Here is a 25,317-nt window from a genome sequence, read left to right as displayed (position 1 = left end):
TCCAAACAAAACAACATTCACATGATGGGTGTACCAGAAGGAGAAGATGGAGACAAAGGGATAGAAAGTCTCCTTCAGGAAATAATTGTTGCAAACTTCCTGAAGCTGGGAAAGGAAATAGACACTTAGGTCATGCAACCACAGAGAGCCCCTAACAAAAGGAATCCCAGGAAGACAACACTAAGACATCATAATTAAAATGTTACAGATCAAGCACAAGGAGTACTAAATGCATCCAGATAGAGAAAAGAGAGTACTTATAAAGGATATCCATCAGGCTACCAGCAAACTTCTCAATAGAAACTCCACAGGCCAGAAGGGAGGGGGCATTATATTTTTAATGTAATGAAACAGAAGGACCTCCAACCAAGAATACTCTACCCGGTAAGATTATCTTTTAAATTTGAGGTAGGGATTAAACAATTTTCGGATAAACAGAAGTTGAAGGAATTCACCACCACCAAGCCAGCCCTACAGGATTTCTTAAAGGGACTGCGCTGGATGCAAGTGTTCCTAAGGCTAAACGGCTGTCACCAGAGAAAATAAACCCACAGTAAACATAGTAGACGAATTAAGTACCAAGCAAATATGAAATTAAATCAACTGTTCACAAATCACTCAAGGGATACAAAAAGTGCAGAATATGACACCTAATACATAAAGTGTGGAGGAGGAGGAAGAAGGGGGAAAAGAAAATCTACCTCTAGATTGTGTTTGAAATAGAATAATCAACAATTTTAGATAGACTGTTGGATAGTAAGGAAGCTATACTTCAACCTTTGGTAAGTAACCACAAAACTAAGGCCTACAAAAGATAACAGAGAAAAAAAAAAGAAAGAAAAACTAATCAGAACACTAAAGAAATACATCAAGTAATAAGAAAAGTATAAAAGGGAAAAAAGGAACAGAGAGGAGAGAGATATGTAAACAACCAGAAAACAATTACTAAAATGGCAATAAGTACATGTCTATCAATAACCACTTTAAATTAGCATGGTCTTAATACATCAATCAAGACACTGATTGGCAGAATGGATTAAAAAAGCAAAATCCATGTATACACTGCCTACAAGAGATCCATTTCAGACCCAAAGATAGACACAGAATAAAAGTGAAAGGATGGAAAAGAGAGTTAATACAAATAACAGGGAGAAAAAAGTGGGAGTAGCAGTGCTTCTATCAGACAAAATTCGTTTCAAAACTAAGAAAGTAACAAGAGACAAAGAAGAACATTACATAATGATAAAAGAGTTGGTCGAACAATAGGATATAACCATTATAAATCTCCGCACCCATTATAGGAGCACCTACATATGTAAAGCAAATATTAACATAATTAAAGGGGAAAACAGACTGCAACACATTCATTTTAGGAGACTTTAACACACTACTCATAATAAAAGACCTACCACACAGAAAATAAGTAATAAGACAGAGGCACTAAACAACATGTAAGAACAGATGGCACTAACAGACATCTACAGAACATTCCATCCAAAAGCAGCAGGACACACATGCTTCTCAAGTGTATATGGAACGTTTTCCAGAATAAATCACATACTAGGACACATAAAGAGCCTCAGTGAACTCAAACACACTGAAATTGTATCAAGCAGCTTCTCAGAACACAATGACATGAAACCAGAAATCAATTACACAAAGAAAACAAAAACCCTACAAACACAAAGAGGCCAAACAACTTGCTTCTAAATAATCACTGAATCAATGACCAAATTAAAGTAGAAATGAAGCAATACATGAAGACAAATGAAAACAAAAACTCAACAGCCCAAAACTTGTGGGATGAAGTGAAGACAGTTCTAAGAGGAAAGTATACAGCAATAATACAGGCTTACCTCAAGAAACAAGAATAATCCCAAACACACAATTAGAGAAACTACAAAAAAAGAACAAATGAAGCCCAAAGTCATTAGAAAGAGGAACATAATAAAGATCAGAGCACAGACAGGCACAGCCGCAGGGGGGCCATCAGGTGAGAAATTGGGGATCAACAGAGATGAGGCTTAGAACCTCACCCCCACTGTTTTGAGAGAAATCTTCTGCATCCGTGGATGTTTTGTTGCCCTTGTCTAGCTTGGATTAACACTTGGTCTATAGGCACACACCTGATCTTCTACATTTGCCCTCTTACAGCACTAAATTATGTTTTCTACCTTTATCTTGCATCTACCTACCACTTCAGCATTTTATTAAAAAATAATAATAATAATAAGGGAGAAATGTGGGATTCACATATAAATCAAGTATATAAATCAAACGAATCATATCTGACTTGATTGTTTATAGTTTATGATGCGTGATCAAAACCACAAGTTTCTGTGATATGACTGACTGCCCTTCCACTGTTCACCATGTAAGAACTTATTCACTATGTAAGAACTTGTTCACCATGTAAGAACTTGTTCACTATGTAAGAACTTGTTCACCATGTAAGAACTTGTTCGTTATGCTTCAGAAGATTGGAGACTGTTGAGAATTAGGCTTGGGGTTGATTAATGATTGTGCATTGAGTCCCCTATACAGAATTTTATTGTTGTTAACAACCATTTGATCAATAAATATGAGAGATGCCCTCTCAAATAAATAAATAAATAAATAAATAAGATCAGAGCACAAATAAATAAAACTGAGAAGCCTAAAACCATAGAAAGAATCAATGAAACCATGAGCTAGTTCTTTGAGGAAATAAACAAAACACATAAACCTGCAGCCGACTGATCAAGAAAAAAAGAGTGTACACACATAAACAGAAATTAAAAAGGAATAATCACAATGGACACCACAGAAATATAATGAATTATTGGACAAAATTATGAAAAATTATACTCCAATGAATTGGACATCCTAGAACAAATGTAAAGCTTCCTACAAAAATAGAACCTTCCAAGACTGACCTGGGAAAAAAACAAAAAACCTGAACAGACCAATTACCACAATGAAATTAATTGGTAATCAAAAAACTCACAAAAAAGAAACTCCCATGTGAAAATGGCTTCACAGCCAAATTCTACCACACATTTAAAGAGCTAATACCCATCTTTCTTAAAGTCTTCCAAAAGTAGAAGAGGACGGAATACTTCCAAACTCATTCTATGAGGCATCACTCTAATACAACAAAACCAGACAAAGACACTGCCAAAAAATTACAGAAAAATCTGCCTTGTGAACAGAGAAACAAAACTCCTTACCAAAACATTAGCAAACTGAATTAAAAAATACATCAAAAAGATCATCCATCATGACCAAGTGGGATTTACCCCAGGGATGCAAGGATAATACAATATACAAAAATCTATCAATATCATCCACCATATTAACAAAAAGGATAAAAACCACATGATCATCTTAGTAGATGCTGAAAATCATTTGACAGAATTCAATATCCATTCAATGATAAAAACTCTTTACAAAATGGTTCTAGAGGGTACGTACCTCATATAATAAAGGCTATAAACAACAATCCCACAGCCAATATCATACTTAAATACTGAAAAATGGAAAGCTTTTCCTCTAAGATCAAGACCAAGACAAGGATGCCCACTCTCATCACATTTAGTCAACACAGTAAGTACCGGAGACTTCTAGCCACAGCAATCAGACAACAAAAAGAGATAAAAGGCATCCAAATTGGGAAGGAAGGAGTTTGCAGATGACATGATATTGTACATAAAAAACCCTAAAGTATCCACCAAAAAAACTATTAGAACTAATAACTGAATTCAGCAAAGTTGGATACAAAATTAATACACAGAAATCTGATGAATTCCTATACACTAACAACGACTTAGCAGAAAGGGAAATCAGGAAAACAACTCCATGTACAATTGTATCCAAAGACTAAAATACCTGGGAATAAACCTAACCAAGGAGGTGAAAGACCTATATCTTGAAAACTACAAGACACCCATGAAAAAAATTAAAGAAGACACCAATAAATAGAAATCTCTTCCATGGTCATGCATAGGAAGAATTAATATTGTAAAAATGGCCATCCTGTCCAAAGCAATTTACAGACTCAATACATACTCATCAAAATGCCAACAGCATTCTTCAACAAACTAGAACAAATAGTTCTAAAATTCATAGAGAATCACAAAAGACACCAAATAGCCAAAGGAATTCTGAGAGAGCACAACAAAGCTGAGCGGATTAAGCTCCTTGACTTCCAGCTCTACTACAAAGCCACAGAAATCAAAACAATTTGGTCCTGGCACAAGACAGACCATAGATCTATGGAACAAAATAGAGAGCCCAGTATAAATCCACTCATATATGGTCAATTAATATATGATAAAGGAGCAATGAATATACAATGCGGAAATGATAGCCTCTTCAACAATTGGTGTTGGGAAAACTGGACAGCTACATTAAGAGAATGAAACTGCATTACTGTCTAACTCCATACACAAATGAAAACTCAAAATGGATCAAAGACCTGAATGTAAGTCATGAAAACATAAAACTCTCAGAAGAAAACATAAGCAAAAATCTCTAGAATTTAAGTATGAGCAACGTTTTCCTGGACCAATCTCCATGGGAAAGGGAAACAAAAAAACGAACAAAAAAGGGCATTCTACAGTATGGGAGAATATATGCACAAATGATTTATTTCATGAGGGGTTAACATCCAACACATATAAAGAACTCATATGTTTTAACACCCAAAAAACAAATAACTTGATTAGAACTTGTGGGAGGACCTGAACAGAAACCTCTCCAAAGAAGAAATTCAGATGGCCAAGAGGCACATGAAAAGATACTCCACATCACTAATTATCAGGGAAATGCAAATTAAAACCACCATGAGATATCACCCCAGTTAGGATGGCCACTATACAAAAGACAAGAAAAAACAAATGCTGGCTAGGGTGCTGACAAATGGAAACCCTCCTGCACTGCTGGTAGGAATGTCAACTGTTGAAACCATTGTGGAAAGCAATACAGAGGCTCCTCAAAAAACTAAAAATAGGAGGGAGGAGCCAAGATGGCAGAGTGAGTAGAGCAGCGGAAATCTCCCAAAACCATATATATTTTTGAAAATACAACTATCCCTAAAAGAGAGACCAGAAGACACAGGACAACAGCCAGAATACATCTACAGCTGTAAGAACCCAGCGCCTCATGAAGCGGGTAAGATACAAGCCACAGCCCAGGGGGACCTGAGCGCTGCTAACCCCAGCTCCCGGTGGGAGGACAGGAGTCAGAGCAGGGAGGGAGAGAGAGCTCAGGACTGCTAAATACCCAGCCCTAGCCATCCGCACCGGGAGCATAGACACACAGTGCATGGTGTGGTAGATACTAGGGAAAGGGAACAGTAAAACCTGAGAGCAGGTTGCCACAGGCGGTGCCCCTGGGTCAAAAGAAAACCAAGTGCTTTTTGAAAGTCTTAAAGGGACAGGAGCCTTACAGCTGGGAATCCCAGGGAACTCTCGGCGCCCTAAATCCATGGGCGGGAGCACAGCTCTGAGAACCCTCATGGTGATACACAGCCTCCCTCCCATTCCCCGTCCAGCGCGGCCCTGCCATAGCAGGGCAGCACCTTAGACGGGCCAAGCCCACAGCAGCCACACAGAGCTTCATCCACAGCGACCCGGGCAAGAGTCAGAGACCCAGTCTGAGTGAGCTACCCAGTACAAGCCGCTAGGGGACGCCATTCTCCCAGGAGAACAAGGAGAGGAGCAAGCGGGAAGGGTCTCTGTTCTCCCAGCCGACACACACGCCAACTGCCCACGACTACTACATCTATCGCCATGACAAGGCAGAAGAATTTGATTCAGATCAGAATCACACAGACATTCTACCCTGAGAGGGCACCTCCCCTGAGAAGGGAGATAGACTTAACCAATCTTCCTGAAAAAAAAATTCAAAATAAAGGTCATAACCATGCTGATGGACTTGCAGAGAAATATGCAAGAGCTAAGGAGGGAAAATACAGAATTAAAACAATTTCTGGAAGGACTGAAAAGCAGAATGGACAAGGTGCAAGATGCCATTAATGGAATAAAAATCAGAGAACAGGAATGCAGACAAGCTGACACAGAGAGAGATCAAAGGATCTCCAGGAATGAAAGAATATTAAGAGAACTGTGTGACCAATCCAAATGGAACAATATTCACATTATAGGGGTACCAGAAGAAGAGAGAGAGAAAAAGGGATACAAAGTATCTTTGAAGAAATAATGGCTGAAAACTTCCCCAAACTGAGGGAGGAACTAAGCGATCAGACCACGGAAGTACACAGAACACCAAACACAAGGGACCCAAGGAGGACAACACCAAGACACATAATAATTAAAATGGCAAAGATCAAGGACAAGGACAGAGTATTAAAGGCAGCCAGAGAGAGAGAAAGGGTCACCGACAAAGGAAAACCCATCAGGCTATCATCAGACTTCTCAACAGAAACCTTACAGGCCAGAAGAGAAGGGCATAATATATTTAATGCAATGAAACAGAAGGGTCTTGAACTAAGAATACTGTATCCAGCATGATTATCATTTAAATATGAAGGAGGGATTTAAAAATTCCTAGACAAGCAAAAGTTGAGGGAATTTGCCTCCCACAAACCACCTCTACAGGGTATTTTAGAGGGATTGCTCTAGATGGGAGCACTCCTAAGGCAAAATAGATGTCACCAGAGAAAATACAATCACAGCAAAGAAAGCAAAACAATCAAATACTAACTAAAGGCAAAAAATAAAATCAACTACCCACAAAAGAAGTCAAAGGAAACACAAAAGAGCACAAAATAAAAAAACCAACATATCAAGAATGGAGGAGGAGAAATAAGAAGGGAGAGAAATAAAGAATCATCAGACAGTGTTTATAATAGTTCAATAAGCGAGTTAAGTTAGACAGTAAGATACTAAAGAAGCTAACCTTGAACCTTTGGTAACCACGAATCTAAAGCCTGCAATGGCAATAAGTAGATATCTTTCAATAATCACCCTAAATGTAAATGGACTGAATGCACCAATCAAAAGACACAGAGTAACAGAATGGATAAAAAAGCAAGTCCCATCTATATGCTGCTTACAAGAGACTCACATCAAACCCAAAGACATGCACCAACTAGAAGTCAAGGGATGGAAAAAGATATTTCATGCAAACAACAGGGAGAAAAAAGCAGGTGTTGCAGTACTAGTATCAGACAAAACAGACTTCAAAACAAAGAAAATAACAACAGATAAAGGAAGGACATTTCATAATGATAAAGGGGTTAGTCCAACAAGAGGATATAACCATAATAAATATATATGCACCCAATACAGGAGCACCAGCATATGTGAAACAAATACTAACAGAACTAAAGGAGGAAATAGAATGCAATGCATTCATTTTAGGAGACTTCAACACACCACTCACCCCAAAGGATAGATCCACCAGACAGAAAATAAGTAAGGACACAGAGGCACTGAACAACACACTAGAACAGATGGACCTAATAAGACATCTATAGAACGCTACATCCAAAAGCAACAGGATACACATTCTTCTCAAGTGCACATGGAACATTCTCCAGAATAGGCCACATACTAGGCCACAAAAAGAGCCTCAGTAAATTCCAAAAGATTGAAATTCTACCAACCAACTTTTCAGAACACAAAAGTATAAAACTAGAACTAAATTGTACAAAGAAAGCAAAAGGCCCACGAACACATGGAGGCTTAACAACATGCTCCTAAATAATCAATGGATCAATGAACAAATCAAAATAGAGATCAAGCAATATATGGAAACAAATGACAACAACACAAAGCCCCAACTTCTGTGGGACGCAGCAAAAGCAGTATTAAGAGGAAAGTATATAGTAATCCAGGCATATTTAAAGAAGGAAGAACACTCCCAAATGAATAGTCTAACGTCACAATTATCAAAATTGGAAAAAGAAGAACAAATGAGGCCTAAGGTCAGCAGAAGGAGGGACATAATAAAGATCAGAGAAGAAATAAATAAATTGAGAAGAATAAAACAATAGAAAAAAATTAATGAAACCAAGAGCTGGTTCTTTGAGAAAATAAACAAAATAGATAAGCCTCTAGCCAGACTTATTAAGAAAAAAAGAGAATCAAAACAAATCAACAGAATCAGAAATGAGAAAGAAAAAATCACGATGGACCCCCACAGAAATACAAAGAATTACTAGAGAATACTATGAAAACGCATATGCTAACAAGCTGGAAAACCTAGAAGAAATGGACAACTTCCTGGAAAAATACAACCTTCCAAGACTGGCCAAGGAAGAAAGACAAAATCTAAACAAACCAATCACCAGCAAAGGAACTGAAGCGGTAATCAAAAAACTACCCAAGAACAAAACCCCGGGCAAGATGAATTTACCTTGGAATTTATCAGACATACAGAGAAGACATAATACCCATTCTCCTTAAAGTTTCCCAAAAAATAGAAGAGGAGGGAATACTCCCAAACTCATCCTATGAAGCCAACATCACCGTAATACCAAAACTACGCACTGACCCTACAAAAAAAAGAAAACTACAGACCAATATCCCTGAACGTAGATGAAGAAACACTCAACAAAATATTAGCAAACCAAATTCAAAAACACTTCAAAAGGATCATACACCATGACCAAGTGGGATTCATCTATGAGATGCAAGATTGGCACAACATTCGAAAATCCATGAACATCATCCACCACATAAACAAAAAGACAAAAACCACAAGGTCATCTCCATAGATGCTGAAAAAGCATTTGACAAAATTCAACATCCATTCATGATAAAAACTATGAAGAAAATGGGTATACAGGGCAAGTACCTCAACATAATAAAGGCCATATATGATAAACCCACAGCCAACATCATACTGAACACCGAGAAGCTGAAAACTTTTCCTCTGAGATTGGAAAGAAGACAGGGATGCCCACTCTCCCCACTTTTATTCAACATAGTACTGGAGGTCCTAGCCATGGCAAGTAGACAAAACAAAGAAATACAAGGAATCCAGATTGGTAAAGAAGAAGTCAAACTGTCACTATTTGCAGATGACATGATATTGTACATAAAAAACCCTAAAGACTCCACTCCAAAACTACTAGAACTAATATTGGAATTCAGCAAAGTTGCAGGATACAAAATTAAGACACAGAAATCTGTGGCTTTCCTATACATCAACAATGAACTAATAGAAAGAGAAATCAGGAAAACAATTCCATTCACAATTGCATCAAAAACAATAAAATACCTAGGAATAAACTTAACCAAGGAAGTGAAAGACCTCTACCCTGAAAACTATAGGACACTCTTAAGAGAAATTAAAGAGGACACAAACAAATGGAAACTCATCCCATGCTCCTGGCTAGGAAGAATTGATATCGTCAAAATGGCCAACCTGCCCAAAGCAATATACAGATTCGATGCAATTGCTATCAAATTACCAACAGCATTCTTCAGTGAACTGGAACAAATAGTTCTAAAATTCATATGGAACCGCCAAAGACCCTGAATAGCCAAAGCAATCCTGAGAAGGAAGAATAAAGTGGGGAGGATCTCACTCCCCAACTTCAAGCTCTACTACAAAGCCACAGTAATCAAGACAATTTGGTATTGGCACAAGAACAGAGCCACAGACCACTGGAACAGAATAGAGACTCCAAACATTAACCCAAGCAGGTATGGCCTATTAATATACGATAAAGGAGCCATGGATATACAATGGGGAAATGACAGTCTCTTCAACAGATCATGCTGGCAAAACTGGACAGCTACACGTAAGAAAATGAAACTGGATCACTGTCTAGCCCCATACACAAAAGTAAATTTGAAATGGATCAAAGACCTGAATGTAAGTCATGAAACCATAAAACTCTTAGAAAAAAACATAGGCAAAAATCTCTTAGACATAAACATGAGTGACTTCTTCATGAAAATATCTCCCCGGGCAAGGGAAACAAAAGCAAAAATGAACAAGTGGGACTATATCAAGCTAAAAAGCTTCTGTACAGCAAAGGACACCATCAATAGAACAAAAAGGTTTCCTACAGTATGGGAAAATATATATTCATAAATGACAGATCCAATAAAGGGCTGACATCCAAAATATACAGAGCTCACACACCTTAACAAACAAAAAGCAAATAACCCAATTAAAAAATGGGCAGAGGAGCTGAAAAGACAGTTCTCTAAAGAAGAAATTCAGATGGCCAACAGACACATGAAAACATGCTCCACATTGCTTGTCATCAGAGAAATGCAAATTAAAAGCACAATGAGATATCACCTCACACCAGTAAGGATCACCATCATCAAAAAGACAATCAACAACAAATGTTGGCGAGGTTGTGGAGAAAGGGGAACCCTCCTACACTGCTGGTGGGAATGTAAATTAGTTCAACCATTGTGGAAAGCAGTATGGAGGTTCCTTAAAATGCTAAATATAGACTTACCATTTGACCCAGGAATTCCACTTCTAGGAATTTACCCTAAGAATGCAGCACTCCAGGTTGAAAAAGACAGATGCACCCCTATGTTTATCACAGCACTATTTACAATAGCCAAGATATGGAAGCAACCTAAGTGTCCATCAGTAGATGAATGGATAAGAAAGATGTGGTACATATACACAATGGAATATTATTCAGCCATAAGAAAAAAACAGATCCTACCATTTGCAACAACATGGATGGAGCTAGAGGGTATTATGCTCAGTGAAATAAGCCAGGCGGAGAAAGACAAGTACCAAATGATCTCACTCATATGTAGAGTATAAGAACAAAGGAAAACTGAAGGGACAAAACAGCAGCAGAATCACAGAACCCAAGAATGGACTAATAGTTACCAAAGGGAAAGGGACTGGGGAGGATGGGTGAGAAGGGAGGGACATGGGCAGGGAAAAAGAAAGGGGAAAAAAAATCTTAAACAGCTTTAAAAATAATAATAAAAGAAATAATAATAATAAAACGAATTTACCTTCAGCCATGAAAAAAAAAAAAAGAAAATACCATTGGCTTTTCACTGCAGATGTGTTCAATATATGGAAAAAATATGGAAATGAAAGTTTTTTCATGACTTATAATTTCTGCCCAGCAAGGTTCTGTTTTCCATTAATCAAGCCTCATTTACACTTTTCAATAGTTTTTTTTACATATGTCAAAAAAAAAAAAGAAAAATCGTTAATCTATACTATATGAAAAAAATTTGCTTTGCTATCTAAATTTGAAAAGCTAATTTAAAAGATATACTTAGAATGACTACCCTCATTTACTACCCTCTCATAAAAATACTGCAACGACAAACACAGAAAATCTGATCAAATATCTTTGGTTATACAGAAAACCCTTCAGAAAAGAAATACTCTAAGTTAATCATCCCCAAATTTATAAGCTATTTACAATGATGGCCAGAAACAACCACTAAATTGTCTAATAATGATAAAAGCAATGTATTAAAAAAATATGACTTCTAAAAAAGTTTCACAGGCTCAGTTCTGCCACAAATTAAAAAGCAGAAATTAGCTGGTTTACATGAATTCCAAGAATTTTTCAGAAAAATAACATTGACACCTATCTTAAGTCCAGACCATGTTAGATCTCAGGTCAGAACACTCCAATGACTCACTTTTCACCCAGTAAAAAACAAAGTCCTTTCCCTCGTTGATAAAGTCTTACACAACCGGCCCCTCATCCTGGCCTTATATCCTACTGTACTCCCCTCCTTGCTAACTAACTCTGAGCCAGCCACCTGTCCCTATCTCCATGTTTTCCTATGAACCACATGATGATAATCTTAGTAATATTTAATAGGTAATAATAAATACTATGAACCAGACAATGCTCTAATTGCTTTATGTGTATTAGCTCATTCAATTCCAATAATTATTTCTCTCACCTTATGGGTGATGAAATTGAGTTACAAAGAGGTTAGTTAATCTAATAGCTCAGTCGTTAAGTGCTGAACCCAGAATTCAAAAATTACAGGTGGATAAAATCGACAGCCCAGGTTCTTATTTTTAACCAAAATATATATACTATATTACATTGGTTTCTGATGAATATCTTAGTGATTCATTATATACATTACTAAATACCCACCATTATGTAGTTACCATCTGTCACCATACAAAGATATTACATATTATAAGCTATATTCCCTATGCTATAGTTCCATGCCTCTGACTAAAGTACTTTATAATTTAAAGTTTGTACCTCTCTCACCTTCACCTACTTCACCCATGCCTCCCCTTCTCATGGTAACCAACTGTCTGTTCTCTGTGTTTATGAGTCTACTTCTGTTTTGTTTTGATTTTTTGTTTATTTTACTTTGCAGATTCCACATGTAAGTGAAACCACATAGTATTCACCTTTCTCTGACTTACTTCATTTAACATCATACCCTCAAGGTTCATCCATGTTGGTGTAAACCCAAGATTTCTTTTTTTAATGCACAGCCCAAACTCTTAATCTCCATAATGCTTCTTCCCCACTTGTTATCTTTAACATTCCTCCAAAGTGAGTATAGAATAACAGAAGGAACTACAAAACAGGAAACCGAAAGTGCTTAATATAGTGTTAGAAAGCTGAGAAATGTTAAAGGGAACCAGAATATTGAGAATGAAAATACTTATTTTTTTGAAAATACTTTTTAAAAGGTAAAAAGCACATAGTTAGTTATTATATAAAAATGAAATATGGTACTTAAACTTTACTTTTTCTGTAGTAACAGTCAAGGAAGGGACCAATGCAGGTGATGGTTCTGGCTGCTTCTTGTGTTTTTGTTTGTGTTTGTCCTTGTCTTTGTATTTCTAAAAATGAATAAAAGAAATCCAATTTACATTTAAATCATAAACCATACATATGTAATACAGATGAAATTCATTTGTATTTGTCCTTAGTAATTAAAAATTTTCATACTTATCCAAAAAACTTTAAAAAACCACTTCAAATAATAATCATGTCATTATATATTAATAGTAACACAGTATTACTGTATATTAAAATGTTATATAAACAATCTCAATATATAAATTTATGTAGTTATAAGTAACAAATTACGCAAACTACATAAATATAAAATAGCAACATATATTATCTGTTAAAAGACATAGTAATACTAGTTTGTTAGTTAAAAGTGACTTCAACTCCTCTGTCCTTGCCAACCTAAAATAATGAATCCAAGAATTTTTCAGAAAAATAACACTGGTACCTGTCTTAAGTCAGATCATGTTAGATATCAGGTCAGAACACTCCAATGACTCACTTTATATATATATAGAACTGAAATCTCTAATTATTCCCTTCATTTGTATCTGGCAAACTATTTTCTTGCTAAAAACACAAAATACTTTTGTGTGCTTTCTTAAGTGACACTTGAAGTTTACATAGTACTTTCACATGTACTATCACAACAGGTAGTGTCAGATTCCTCACCACTATGCATTAAATTCTATGGCCTACAAACTGGAAACCAGGGCACAGAAACTCAGGCAAGACTTTCCTAGGTCTACTTAAAAAATGGGTGAATTCCTTATCACTAACAAGTATAATTTAAAGTTATGGCATGTTACTTTGCTTTGAAGTGTTAAAATTTATTAACTGGATGTAAGAAGGATTTTGTTGTAATAAGAAATTATTTATTAGGAGCCCAACTTCATTTAATTTCAAAAAATGTTAACCAAATTTTTCACAACTGTTTGAATCACAGGTAAGAATCTGTTGGCTGTGAAGTTTACTACTATTTAAAGAGTTAATTCTATCTACCTATCTATCTAGTTACTATCTACCTATCTATCTAGTTACTATTTATCTATCTAGTAACTACTTATTTTAACCATTCAGAGCACTTAATCTGTACAGAGCATGATTAATAACACTAGTCCTGCCCTGGAAGAGATTACATAACAGCAAAACAAAAAGCATAGAAATTAAAGATAGATATTTTATTCTAATATCCAACTACTGCCACTTTTTGCTTTTAATTCCTGATGTAATAACACATTCCCTGACTGCAATGTTAATACTTTAGTGGCAAAAAGCATAAAATAACACTATAATGGTTTTTAACTCTGAGGTTTTAGGAAACTTCCTTAATATAGTTATTTTGATTGCAACAGATCATAATGATGACAAGGGAATCATGCTCCCATTTCATTCCATTAGGGTATCACCTCTCCTACCATTATAAGATGTCCTCTTCTCCACTGCCATGAACTGGGGTTACCCTTGCAATTTGTTTGGCCAGAAGGATGTGGTAGAACTGATGTTGTGCAAGTTCAGGAGTCTACTGCTTTATGAAGTCTTACATAACTTACACCTTTGTCCCCTTTGGTCCAATCCAGCATGTAAAGAATCAGTTCACAAAAAAAATGATGCAGTAGGAAGACAAGGCAGAAACATCCTCCCAAAAACATACTAAACACGAAAATATAGCAAATACAACTAAACCTGAAAATGACCTGAAGACTGCAGAACTGACTACCTACATTGGGAGAAGAAGAGAACACGTCACAGAAAAGGGTAAAGTGGCAAAGCCCAGATCCAGCAGGACCCAAGCACTCCCCTGACCCCAGGCCACAGGCAGGAATAAGAGGAAGGGATTGGGGAGAAGGTAGGAGCCCAGGATCACTGAACATCTGGCCCTGGAGATCTGCTCTGGGAGGCCAAGCCCACACTACATGGTGCTTTGGTGATCGGTGGACAAGGAAAACAAAGACAGGTGGCACTATGGGAGGCTGAGATTTCAGCCACTTGTGGAGAACAGACATGCTCTACCACCTGCTCCCCAACCCCCAGACAAAAGAAAGTGCGCAGTTTGAAAGACTTCCCAACAGAGAGAGGGATGCCAGAGGAGTGAGAGTGAGACAGAGCTCTGCTCAGGAGAAAGGTAAGGTGGACAGTATCTCCCCACCCTACACGGGGCCCAAAAATGTTGGGAACATTCAGGAGCCACAGACACTCCATCTCCTTCACTGTAAAGCTACCCCGAGGCTCCTCACTACGGTGTGCAGCCAGGCCACATGGCCTGGCAGTGGTGTAAGACTTTGCTGCCGACTAGGCAGAGGGAGACACTCAAAGCTTTCATGGCAGTATTTTGGACCAGTCTGGGAAGTGCCTGCAGGAGCCAACCCAAGGAGCTGCTTTCTCCTAGCAGGCGACAGGTCCCACACAACTGTGGCCACTGCAATTGCTACGGAAGATGGTGGCCCCACTCACAGCAACCCCAGCAGTGCAGCACTGAGACATCTCCTTGCATGTGCAACCAGCTGATGGACCATACGATTCTGGAGTGGTGTCAGACTTTGCTGCCAGGTAGACAATGGGAGAGCCTCCCAGCTCTCATCCATTTCAGCCCAGTCAGGGAACTGCGTGCAGGAGCCAGCCCCAGGAACTCCTTCCTTCCTAGGGTATCTAAATCCCACCCAATTGGACTGGGAAGACACACACACCAGCCTGTCCCACCCCATTAACTCTGCAGGCCCTGCCACTGCTGCAGGACAGGCAGAGGGTAGCCCCGCCCACAGCAGCTTAAGCAGAGACTTTTATACTGATCAAAAGGCATAGCTGAACCAAACAGCTGGCCTGGAATCAAACCATTACAAGCCAGACAGAGAGGCAGCCCTGCCCACTGCATGCCAACAGCTGGGTCTCCTGCACTAGAAAGTGAAGTGTCTTGAGTTTCTTGGCACTTGAGGGAGCCTCCTTAATAAAGCTATTAAACCCCAGGAAGAGATACAGAAACTGAGAAAATGAGGAGGCAGAGGAATACATTCCAAACAAAATTAAAAGATAAAACACCACAAACATGGCTGAATGAAACTGAAATCACGAATCTTCCTAAGAAAGACTGCAAGGTGAAAGTCATAAACATGCTTACATATCTACAGAAAAATAGTTAAGATCTGAGAAAGGACCTAAAAAAAATAGAAGACCTGAAAAAGAGCCAGTCAGAGTTGAAGAATACAGTATTGGAAATGAAATGTAAAATGGAGGGATTTAATAGCAGACTTTCCCAGGCTGAAAAAATTGTAAATGATATGAAAATGAGGGAGCAAGAAAGCAACGTAGCTGAAAAACAGAGAGAAAAAAGAAATTCTAGGAATGAAAGAATAAAGACAGCTGAGTGACCAATCCAAACAGAAAAAAGTCACATAATAGAGGTAAAAGAAGGAGAAGAGAGAGACAAAGGGATTGAAAGTCTCCTTTAAGAAGTAAGTGTTGAAAACTTCCCCAATTTTCCTATTTACCTGGGAAAGGTAAATAGCCACCCAGGACCTGTAAGTTCAGAGAACCCCTAACAAAAGGAACCCTAGGAAGACACCACCAAGCCATATAATAATTAAAATGGCAAAGATCAAGAAAAAGGAGAGAGTACTGAAAGCAGCCCGGGACAGAAAAGAGCTTACTACAAAAGGAAACACATTGGGCTATCAACAAACTTCTCAGTAGAAAGTTTATAGGACAGAAGGGAAGGGTGTGATATATTTAATGTAATGAAACAGAAGGACCTACAACGAAGAATATTCTACTCAGTAAGATAAGTCATTTAAATTTGAAGAGGGATTAAACACTTTTCATATAAAAGTTGAAGGAATTCACCACTACTAATCCAGTCTTACAGGATATATTAAAGGAAATGCTGCACATGGAAATATTCATACGGCTAAATAACCGTAACCAGTGAAAACAAACCTACAGAAAAGGTAGGAGACCAATAAAGTGACAACCAAGTATGAAATTAAATGAACTACTCACAATCTCAGTCAAGGGATTAAAAAAGAGCAAAATATAAGCTCTAATACATAAAGTGTGGAGGAAGAAGAAATAAAAAGGTTTTTCGATTGTGTTTGAAAGACAGTAATCACTAATTGAAGATAATAGTGAGATAGTAAGAAAGGTATTTTTAAACCTTTGGAATGACAACACTAAAGCCTACAATATACTCAGAAAGAAAAAAAAGAGAGGGAAGGAAGGAGGGTGGAAGGGAAATTAATCATATCCACCATTTACGGAGAGTTCATGCAAATAACATGGAGAAAAATACAGGAGTAGCAGTACTTATATCAGATGAAATTGATTTGAAAAATAAGAAAGTAACAAGAGACAAAGAAGGACATTACATAATGATAAAGGGGTTGGGTCAGTCCAACAAGACGGTATAACCATTATAAATTTCTATGCACCCATTATAGGAGGACCTAAATATGTAAAAAGAATACTAACAGAATTAAAGGGGGAAATAGACTGAAACACATTCATTTTAGGAGACTTTAACACATCACTCATAACAACAGACCCACCAGACAGAAAATAAGTAAGAAGACAGAGGCACTGAACAACACATAAGAACAGATGGCACTAACAGACATCTACAGAACATTACACCCCAAATGTTACATATTCTTCTCAAGTGTACATGGAACGTTTTCCAGAATAGATCACATACTAGGACACATAAAGGGACTCAAAGAATTCAAAAACATTGAAATTGTATTAAGCAGCTTATCAGACCACAATGATATGAAACTAGAAATCAATTACACATCAATGACCAAATTAAAGCAGAAATCAAGCAATACATGGAGACAAATGAAAACAAAAACTCAACAGCCCCAAACCTGTGGTATGAAGTGAAGACAGTTCTAAGAGGGAAGTACACAGCAATACAGGCTTACCTCAAGAAACAAGAATAATCCCAAATACACAGTCTAAAACCACAATTTGAGAAACTAGGGAAAAAAAGAACAAATGAAGCCCAAAGTCAGTAGAAGGAGGAACATAATAAAGGTCAAAGCACAAATAAATAAAAATGAGAAGACTAAAACCATAGAAAGAAAGAATCAATGAAACCAGGAGCTGGTTCTTTGAGAAAGTAAACAAAACAGATAAACCCATAGCCAGACTGATCAAGAAAAATAGAGAATCTGAACACATAAACAGAAATAGAAATGAAAAAGGAATAATTACAATGGACACCACAGAAATACAATTACTGGACAATACTATGAAAAATTATATGAATGGACAACTTTCTAGGAAAATACAACCTTCCAAGACTGACCCAGGAAGACACAGAAAACCTGAATAGACCAATTACTAGCAATGACATTGAACTGGTAATTAAAAACAAAACGCCTGACCCAGGTGGTTTCATAGCTGAATTGTATCAAATATTTAAAGAAGCACTAATACCCAGTCTTCTTAAAGTATTCCAAAAAGTAGAAGAGGAGGGAATACTCCCAAAATAATTCTATGAGGCCAGCATCACTCTAATATACCAAAACCAGACAAAGACACCACAAAAAAAGAAAATTATCAACCAATATGCCTGGTGAACATAGATACAAAAATCCTCAACAAAATATTAGCAAAATGAAATAAAAAATACATCAAAAAGATCACCCATCATGACCAAGAGGGATTTACTCCATGGATGCAAGGATGATACAATATTCTAAAATCAATCAGTATCATAGACCAAATGAAGAAAAAGGACAGAATCACACAATCATCTCAATAGATAATGAAAAAGCATTTGACAAAATTCAACATCCATTCATGGTCAAAACTTTTTCAACAAAATGGGTATAGAGAGTACGTACCTCAACACAATAAAGGACATATACAACAAACCCACAGCCAAGATCATATTTAATAGTGAAAAGCTCTTAAGCTTTTCCTCTAAGATCAGGAACAAGACAAGGATGCCCACTCTCACCACTTTTATTCAACGTAGTATTGGAGGTCCTAGCCACAGCAGTCAGACAATGCAAGAAGATAAAAGGCATCCAAGTTGGTAAGGAAAATGTTTAAGCTGTTACTGTTTACAGGTAACGTGATACTGTACTTAGAAAACCCTAAAGAATCCACCAAAAACTACTTGAATTAGTAACTGAATTCAGCAAAGTTGCAGGATACATAACTAATACACAGAACTCTGTTGCAATCCTATGTACTAACAATGAATCATCAGAGAAATCAGGAAAACAACTCCATGTACAATTGCACCCAAAAGAATAAAATACCTGGGAGTAAACCTAACTAAGGGGGTGAAAGATCTTTACTCTGAAAACTACAAGACAGTCATGAGAAAAATTAAAGAAGATACCAATAAATGGAAATGTATTCTGTGGTCATGTATAGGAAAATTAGTATTGTCAAAATGGCCATCCTGCCCTAAGCAATTTGGACATTCTATACAGTCCCTATCAAAATACCAACAGATTTCTTCATTGAACTATAACAAATAGTTCTAAAATCCATATGGAACCACAAAAGACCTCAAAGAGCCAAAGCAATCCTGAGAAAGAGGAATAAATTTAAGGGATTATGGTAGCTGACTTCAAACTCTACCAGGAATCCACAGTAATCAAAACAATTTGGTACTGGCATAAGAACAGACCCCACAGATCAATGAAACAGAATACAGAGTCCAGATATTAACCCAAGCATATATGGTCAATTAATACATGAGAAAAGAGCCATGGATATACAGTGGGGAAAGACAGACTCTTCAACAACTGGTGTTAGCAAAACTGGACAGCTACATGTAAGAGAATGAAACTGAATTACTATCTAACTCCATACACAAAACTTAAAATGGATCAAAGACCTGAATGTAACTCATGAAACCATGTAACTCTTAGAAGAAAACATACACAAAAATCTCTTGGATTTAATAAGCATGAACAACTTTTCTATGAACATAGCTCCATGGTCACGGGAAATAAAAGCAAAAATAAACAAATGGAACTACATAAAACTAAAAAGCTTCTATACAGCAAAAGATACCATCAACAGAACAAAATGGCATGCCACAGTAAGGGAGAATATTTTCATAAATGACTCATCTGATAAGGGTTAACATCCAAAATCTATAAGGAACTTACATGCCTCAAAACCCAAAATCAAATAACATGATTAAAAAATGGGAGTAGGAGCTGAACAGACACTTCTTCAAAGAAGAAATAAAGATGGCTAGCAGGCATATAAATAGATGCTCCACATCACTAATCACCAGGGAAACGCAAATTAAAACCACAATGAAGTATCACCTCACACCAATTAGGATGGCCACTATCCAAAAGACAAGAAATAAAAAATGCTGATGAGGATGCAGAGAAATGGGAAAACTACTACACTGTTGGTGGAAATGTGAACTGGTGCAATGATTGTGGAAAGTAATATGGACATTTCTCAAAAAGCTAAAAACAGAAGTACCATTCCACCCAGTAATTCCACTACTAGCAATTTAGCTGAGGAAAACAATATCCCTGACTCAGAAGGACATATGCACCCATATGTTTATCACTGCACTATTTGCAATAGACAAGTTATGGAAGCAACCTAAATGTCCATTATTAGATGAATGGATAAAGATGATGTGGTACATTTACACAATGGAATATTATTCAGCAATAAAAAATAAAAGAAATCCTCCCAGAAGGAGGGGCGGAAGATGGCGGCGTGAGTAGAGCAGCGGAAATCTCCTCCCAAAACAACATATATCTATAAAAATATAACAAAGACAACCCTTCCTAGAATAAAGACCAGAGAACACAGGAAAATATCCAGACCACATCCACACCTGAGAGAACCCAGCGCCTCGCGAAGGGGGTAAGATACAAGCCCCGGCCCGGCGGGAGCCGAGCGCCCCTCCCCCCAGCTCCCGGAGGGAGAAGAGCAGGCAGAGCCCAGGACTGCCGAACACCCAGCCCCAGCCATCCGGGCCAGAGTGCAGGGCCCTCGATACTGGGAAAACAGGGCAGCAAGAACAGTGAGCAGGCACTGGAGGCTGGGCGACAGAGGACATAAGAAAAGCGCGCGACCATTTTTTTGTTTTTTTTTGCTTTTTTGCTGTTTTGTTTTGGCGAGCGCTTTTTGGAAGTCTTAAAGGGATAGGGACCCCAAAACTAGGGAAACAGGGCAGAAAGACCGGTGAGCAGAGGCCTGAGGCTGGCACCGGAGAATAAAGAAAAACGAACGACCACCTTTTTTTTTTTTTTTAAATTAAAAACTTTTTTTTTTTAATTAAAAAAAATTTTTTTTTGGTTGTTGTTTTGTTTTGGCGGGTGCTTTTTCGAAGTCTTAAAGGGGCAGGGCGGGTCACTTAATCCAGAGGTAGGGAATCCGGGACCTCTGGGCACCCTAACCCCTGAGCAGGGAGGCCCCTTACGGAGATAAATAGCCTCCCAGCAGCTCCTGCTCCAACGCGACTCCACCATTTTGGAGCAGCTGCCCGAGCCAGTCCACGCCCACAGCAACAGCGGAGATTAACTCCATAGCAGCCGGGCAGGAAGCAGAAACCCTGTCTGCGCGCAGCTGTGCAGCACAAGCCACTAGAGGTCGCTGTTCTCCCAGGAGAGGAGGGCCACAAACCAACAAGAAAGGAAGTCCTTCCAGCCGTCACTCGTCCCAGTTCTGCAGACTATTCCTATCACCATGAAAAGGCAAAGCTACAGGCAGACAAAGATCACAGAGACAACACCAGAGAAGGAGACAGACCTAACCAGTCTTCCTGAAAAAGAATTCAAAATAAGAATCATAAACATGCTGACAGAGATGCAGAGAAATACGCAAGAGAAATGGGATGAAGTCCGGAAGGAGATCACAGATGCCAGAAAGGAGAACGCAGAAATGAAACAAACTCTGGAAGGGTTTATAAGCAGAATGGATAGAATGCAAGAGGCCATTGATGGAATTGAAATCAGAGAACAGGAACGCATAGAAGCTGACATAGAGAGAGACAAAAGGATCTGCAGGAATGAAACAATCTTAAGAGAACTGTGTGACCAATCCAAAAGGAACAATATCCGTATTATAGGGGTCCCAGAAGAAGAAGAGAGAGGAAAAGAGATGGAAAGTATCTTAGAAGAAATAATTGCTGAAAACTTCCCCACACTGGGGGAGGAAGTAATTGAACAGACCACGGAAATACACAGAACCCCCAACAGAAAGGATCCAAGAAGGGCAACACCAAGACACATAATAATAAAAATGGCAAAGATCAAGGACAAGGAAAGAGTGTTAAAGGCAGCTAGAGAGAAAAAGGTCACCTATAAAGGGAAACCCATCAGGCTAACGTCAGATTTCTCAACAGAAACCCTACAGGCCAGAAGAGAATGGCATGATGTATTTAATACAATGAAACAGAAGGGCCTTGAACCAAGGATACTGTATCCAGCACGACTATCATTCAAATATGACGGTGGGATTAAACAATTCCCAGACAAACAAAAGCTGAGGGAATTTGCTTTCCACAAACCACCTCTACAGAATATCTTACAGGGACTGCTCTAGATGGGAGCACTCCTAGAAAGAGCACAGCACAAAACACCCAACATATGAAGAATCGAGGAGGAGGAACAAGAAGGGAGAGAAGAAAAGAATCTCCAGACAGTGTATATAACAGCTCAATAAGCAAGCTAAGTTAGGCAGTAAGATACTAAAGAGGCTAACCTTGAACCTTTGGTAACCACGAATTTAAAGCCTGCAATGGCAATAAGTACATATCTTTCAATAGTCACCCTAAATGTTAATGGGTTGAATGCACCAATCAAAAGACACAGAGTAACAGAATGGATAAAAAAGCAAGACCCATCTATATGCTGCTTACAAGAAACTCACCTCAAACCCAAAGACATGTACAGACTAAAAGTCAAGGGATGGAAAAACATATTTCAAGCAAACAACAGTGAGAAGAAAGCAGGGGTTGCAGTACTAGTATCAGACAAAATAGACTTCAAAACAAAGAAAGTAACAAGAGATAAAGAAGGACACTACATAATGATAAAGGGCTCAGTCAAACAAGAGGATATAACCATTCTAAATATATATGCACCCAACACAGGAGCACCAGCATATGTGAAACAAATACTAACAGAACTAAAGGGGGATATAGACTGCAATGCATTCATTCTAGGGGACTTCAACACACCACTCACCCCAAAGGATAGATCCACTGGGCAGAAAATAAGTAAGGACACGGAAGCACTGAACAACACAGTAGAGCAGATGGACCTAATAGACATCTATAGAACTCTACATCCAAAAGCAGCGGGATATACATTCTTCTCAAGTGCACATGGAACATTCTCCAGAATAGACCACATACTAGGCCACAAAAAGAGCCTCAGAAAATTCCAAAAGATTGAAATCCTACCAACCAACTTTTCAGAACACAAAGGCATAAAACTAGAAAGAAACTGTACAAAGAAAGCAAAGAGGCTCACAAACACATGGAGGCCTAACAACATGCTCCTAAATAATCAATGGATCAATGACCAAATCAAAATGGAGATACAGCAATATATGGAAACAAATGACAACAACAACACTAAGCCCCAACTTCTGTGGGTCGCAGCAAAAGCAGTCTTAAGAGGAAAGTATATAGCAATCCAAGCATATTTAAAAAAGGAAAAACAATCCCAAATGAATGGTCTAATGTCACAATTATCGAAATTGGAAAAAGAAGAACAAATGAGGCCTAAGGTCAGCAGAAGGAGGGACATAATAAAGATCAGAGAAGAAATAAATAAAATGGAGAAGAATAAAACAATAGCAAAAATCAATGAAACCAAGAGCTGGTTCTTCGAGAAAATAAACAAAATAGATAAGCCTCTAGCCAGACTTATTAAGAAGAAAAGAGAGTCAACACAAATCAACAGTATCAGAAACGAGAAAGGAAAAATCACGACGGACCCCACGGAAATGCAAAGAATAATTGGAGAATACTATGAAAACCTATATGCTAACAAGCTGGGAAACCTAGGAGAAATGGACAACTTCCTAGAAAAATATAACCTTCCAAGATTGACCCAGGACGAAACAGAAAATCTAAACAGACAAATTACCAGCAACGAAATTGAAGCGGTAATCAAAAAACTACCAAAGTACAAAACCCCCGGGCAAGATGGATTTACCTCGGAATTTTATCAGACATACAGGGAAGACATAATACCCATTCTCCTTAAAGTTTTCCAAAAAACAGAGGAGGAGGGGATACTCCCAAACTCATTCTATGAAGCTAACATCACCCTAATACCAAAACCAGGCAAAGAACCCACCAAAAAAGAAAACTACAGACCAATATCCCTGATGAACGTAGATGCAAAAATACTCAACAAAATATTAGCAAACCGAATTCAAAAATACATCAAAAGGATCATACACCATGACCAAGTGGGATTCATCCCAGGGATGCAAGGATGGTACAACATTCGAAAGTCCATCAACATCATCCACCACATCAACAAAAAGAAAGACAAAAAACACATGATCATCTCCATAGATGCTGAAAAAGCATTTGACAAAGTTCAACATCCATTCATGTTAAAAACTCTCAGCAAAATGGGAATAGAGGGCAAGTACCTCAACATAATAAAGGCCATCTATGATAAACCCACAGCCAACATTATATTGAACAGCGAGAAGCTGAAAGCATTTCCTCTGAGATCGGGAACTAGACAGGGATGCCCACTCTCTCCACTGTTATTTAACATAGTACTGGAGGTCCTAGCCACGGCAATCAGACAAAATAAAGAAATACAAGGAATCCAGATTGGTAAAGAAGAAGTTAAACTGTCACTATTTGCAGATGACATGATACTGTACATAAAAAACCCTAAAGACTCCACCCCAAAACTGCTAGAACTGATATCGGAATACAGCAAAGTTGCAGGATACAAAATCAACACACAGAAATCTGTGGCTTTCCTATATACTAATAATGAACCAACAGAAAGAGAAATCAGGAAAACAACTCCATTCACAATTGCATAAAAAAAAATAAAATACCTAGGAATAAACCTAACCAAAGAAGTGAAAGACTTATACTCTGAAAACTACAAGTCACTCTTAAGAGAAATTAAAGGGGACACTAACAGATGGAAACTCATCCCATGCTCGTGGCTAGGAAGAATTAATATCGTCAAAATGGCCATCCTGCCCAAAGCAATATGCAGATTTGATGCAATCCCTATGAAACTACCAGCAACATTCTTCAATGAACTGGAACAAATAATTCAAAAATTCATATGGAAACACCAAAGACCACGAATAGCCAAAGCAATCCTGAGAAAGAAGAATAAAGTAGGGGGGATCTCACTCCCCAACTTCAAGCTCTATTATAAAGCCATAGTAATCAAGACAATTTGGTACTGGCACAAGAACAGAGCCACAGACCAATGGAACAGACTAGACAATCCAGATATTAACCCAGACATATATGGTGAATTAATATTTGATAAAGGAGCCATGGACATACAATGGCGAAATGACAGTCTCTTCAACAGGTGGTGCTGGCAAAACTGGACAGCTACATGTAGGAGAATGAAACTGGACCA

General features: G+C 38.0%; 1 protein-coding gene across 10 annotated transcripts in view; it reads right to left on the bottom strand.

Annotated features, from left to right (window-relative positions):
• Positions 1-25,317, bottom strand: part of MLLT10 (MLLT10 histone lysine methyltransferase DOT1L cofactor) — a 288,476-nt gene that overhangs the window by 90,179 nt on the left and 172,980 nt on the right. For all 10 annotated transcript variants that reach the window (XM_057498271.1, XM_036880905.2, XM_057498272.1 and 7 more), the window contains one exon: positions 12,688-12,783. In XM_057498271.1, coding sequence (XP_057354254.1) covers positions 12,688-12,783 — 96 coding nt within the window. Of the gene's footprint in view, positions 1-12,687; positions 12,784-25,317 lie in introns of those variants that run through there.

This window comes from Manis pentadactyla, chromosome 3, assembly GCF_030020395.1.
Source record: "Manis pentadactyla isolate mManPen7 chromosome 3, mManPen7.hap1, whole genome shotgun sequence".
NCBI lineage: Eukaryota > Metazoa > Chordata > Mammalia > Pholidota > Manidae > Manis > Manis pentadactyla.
This window is presented reverse-complemented; position numbering and strand designations above follow the sequence as displayed.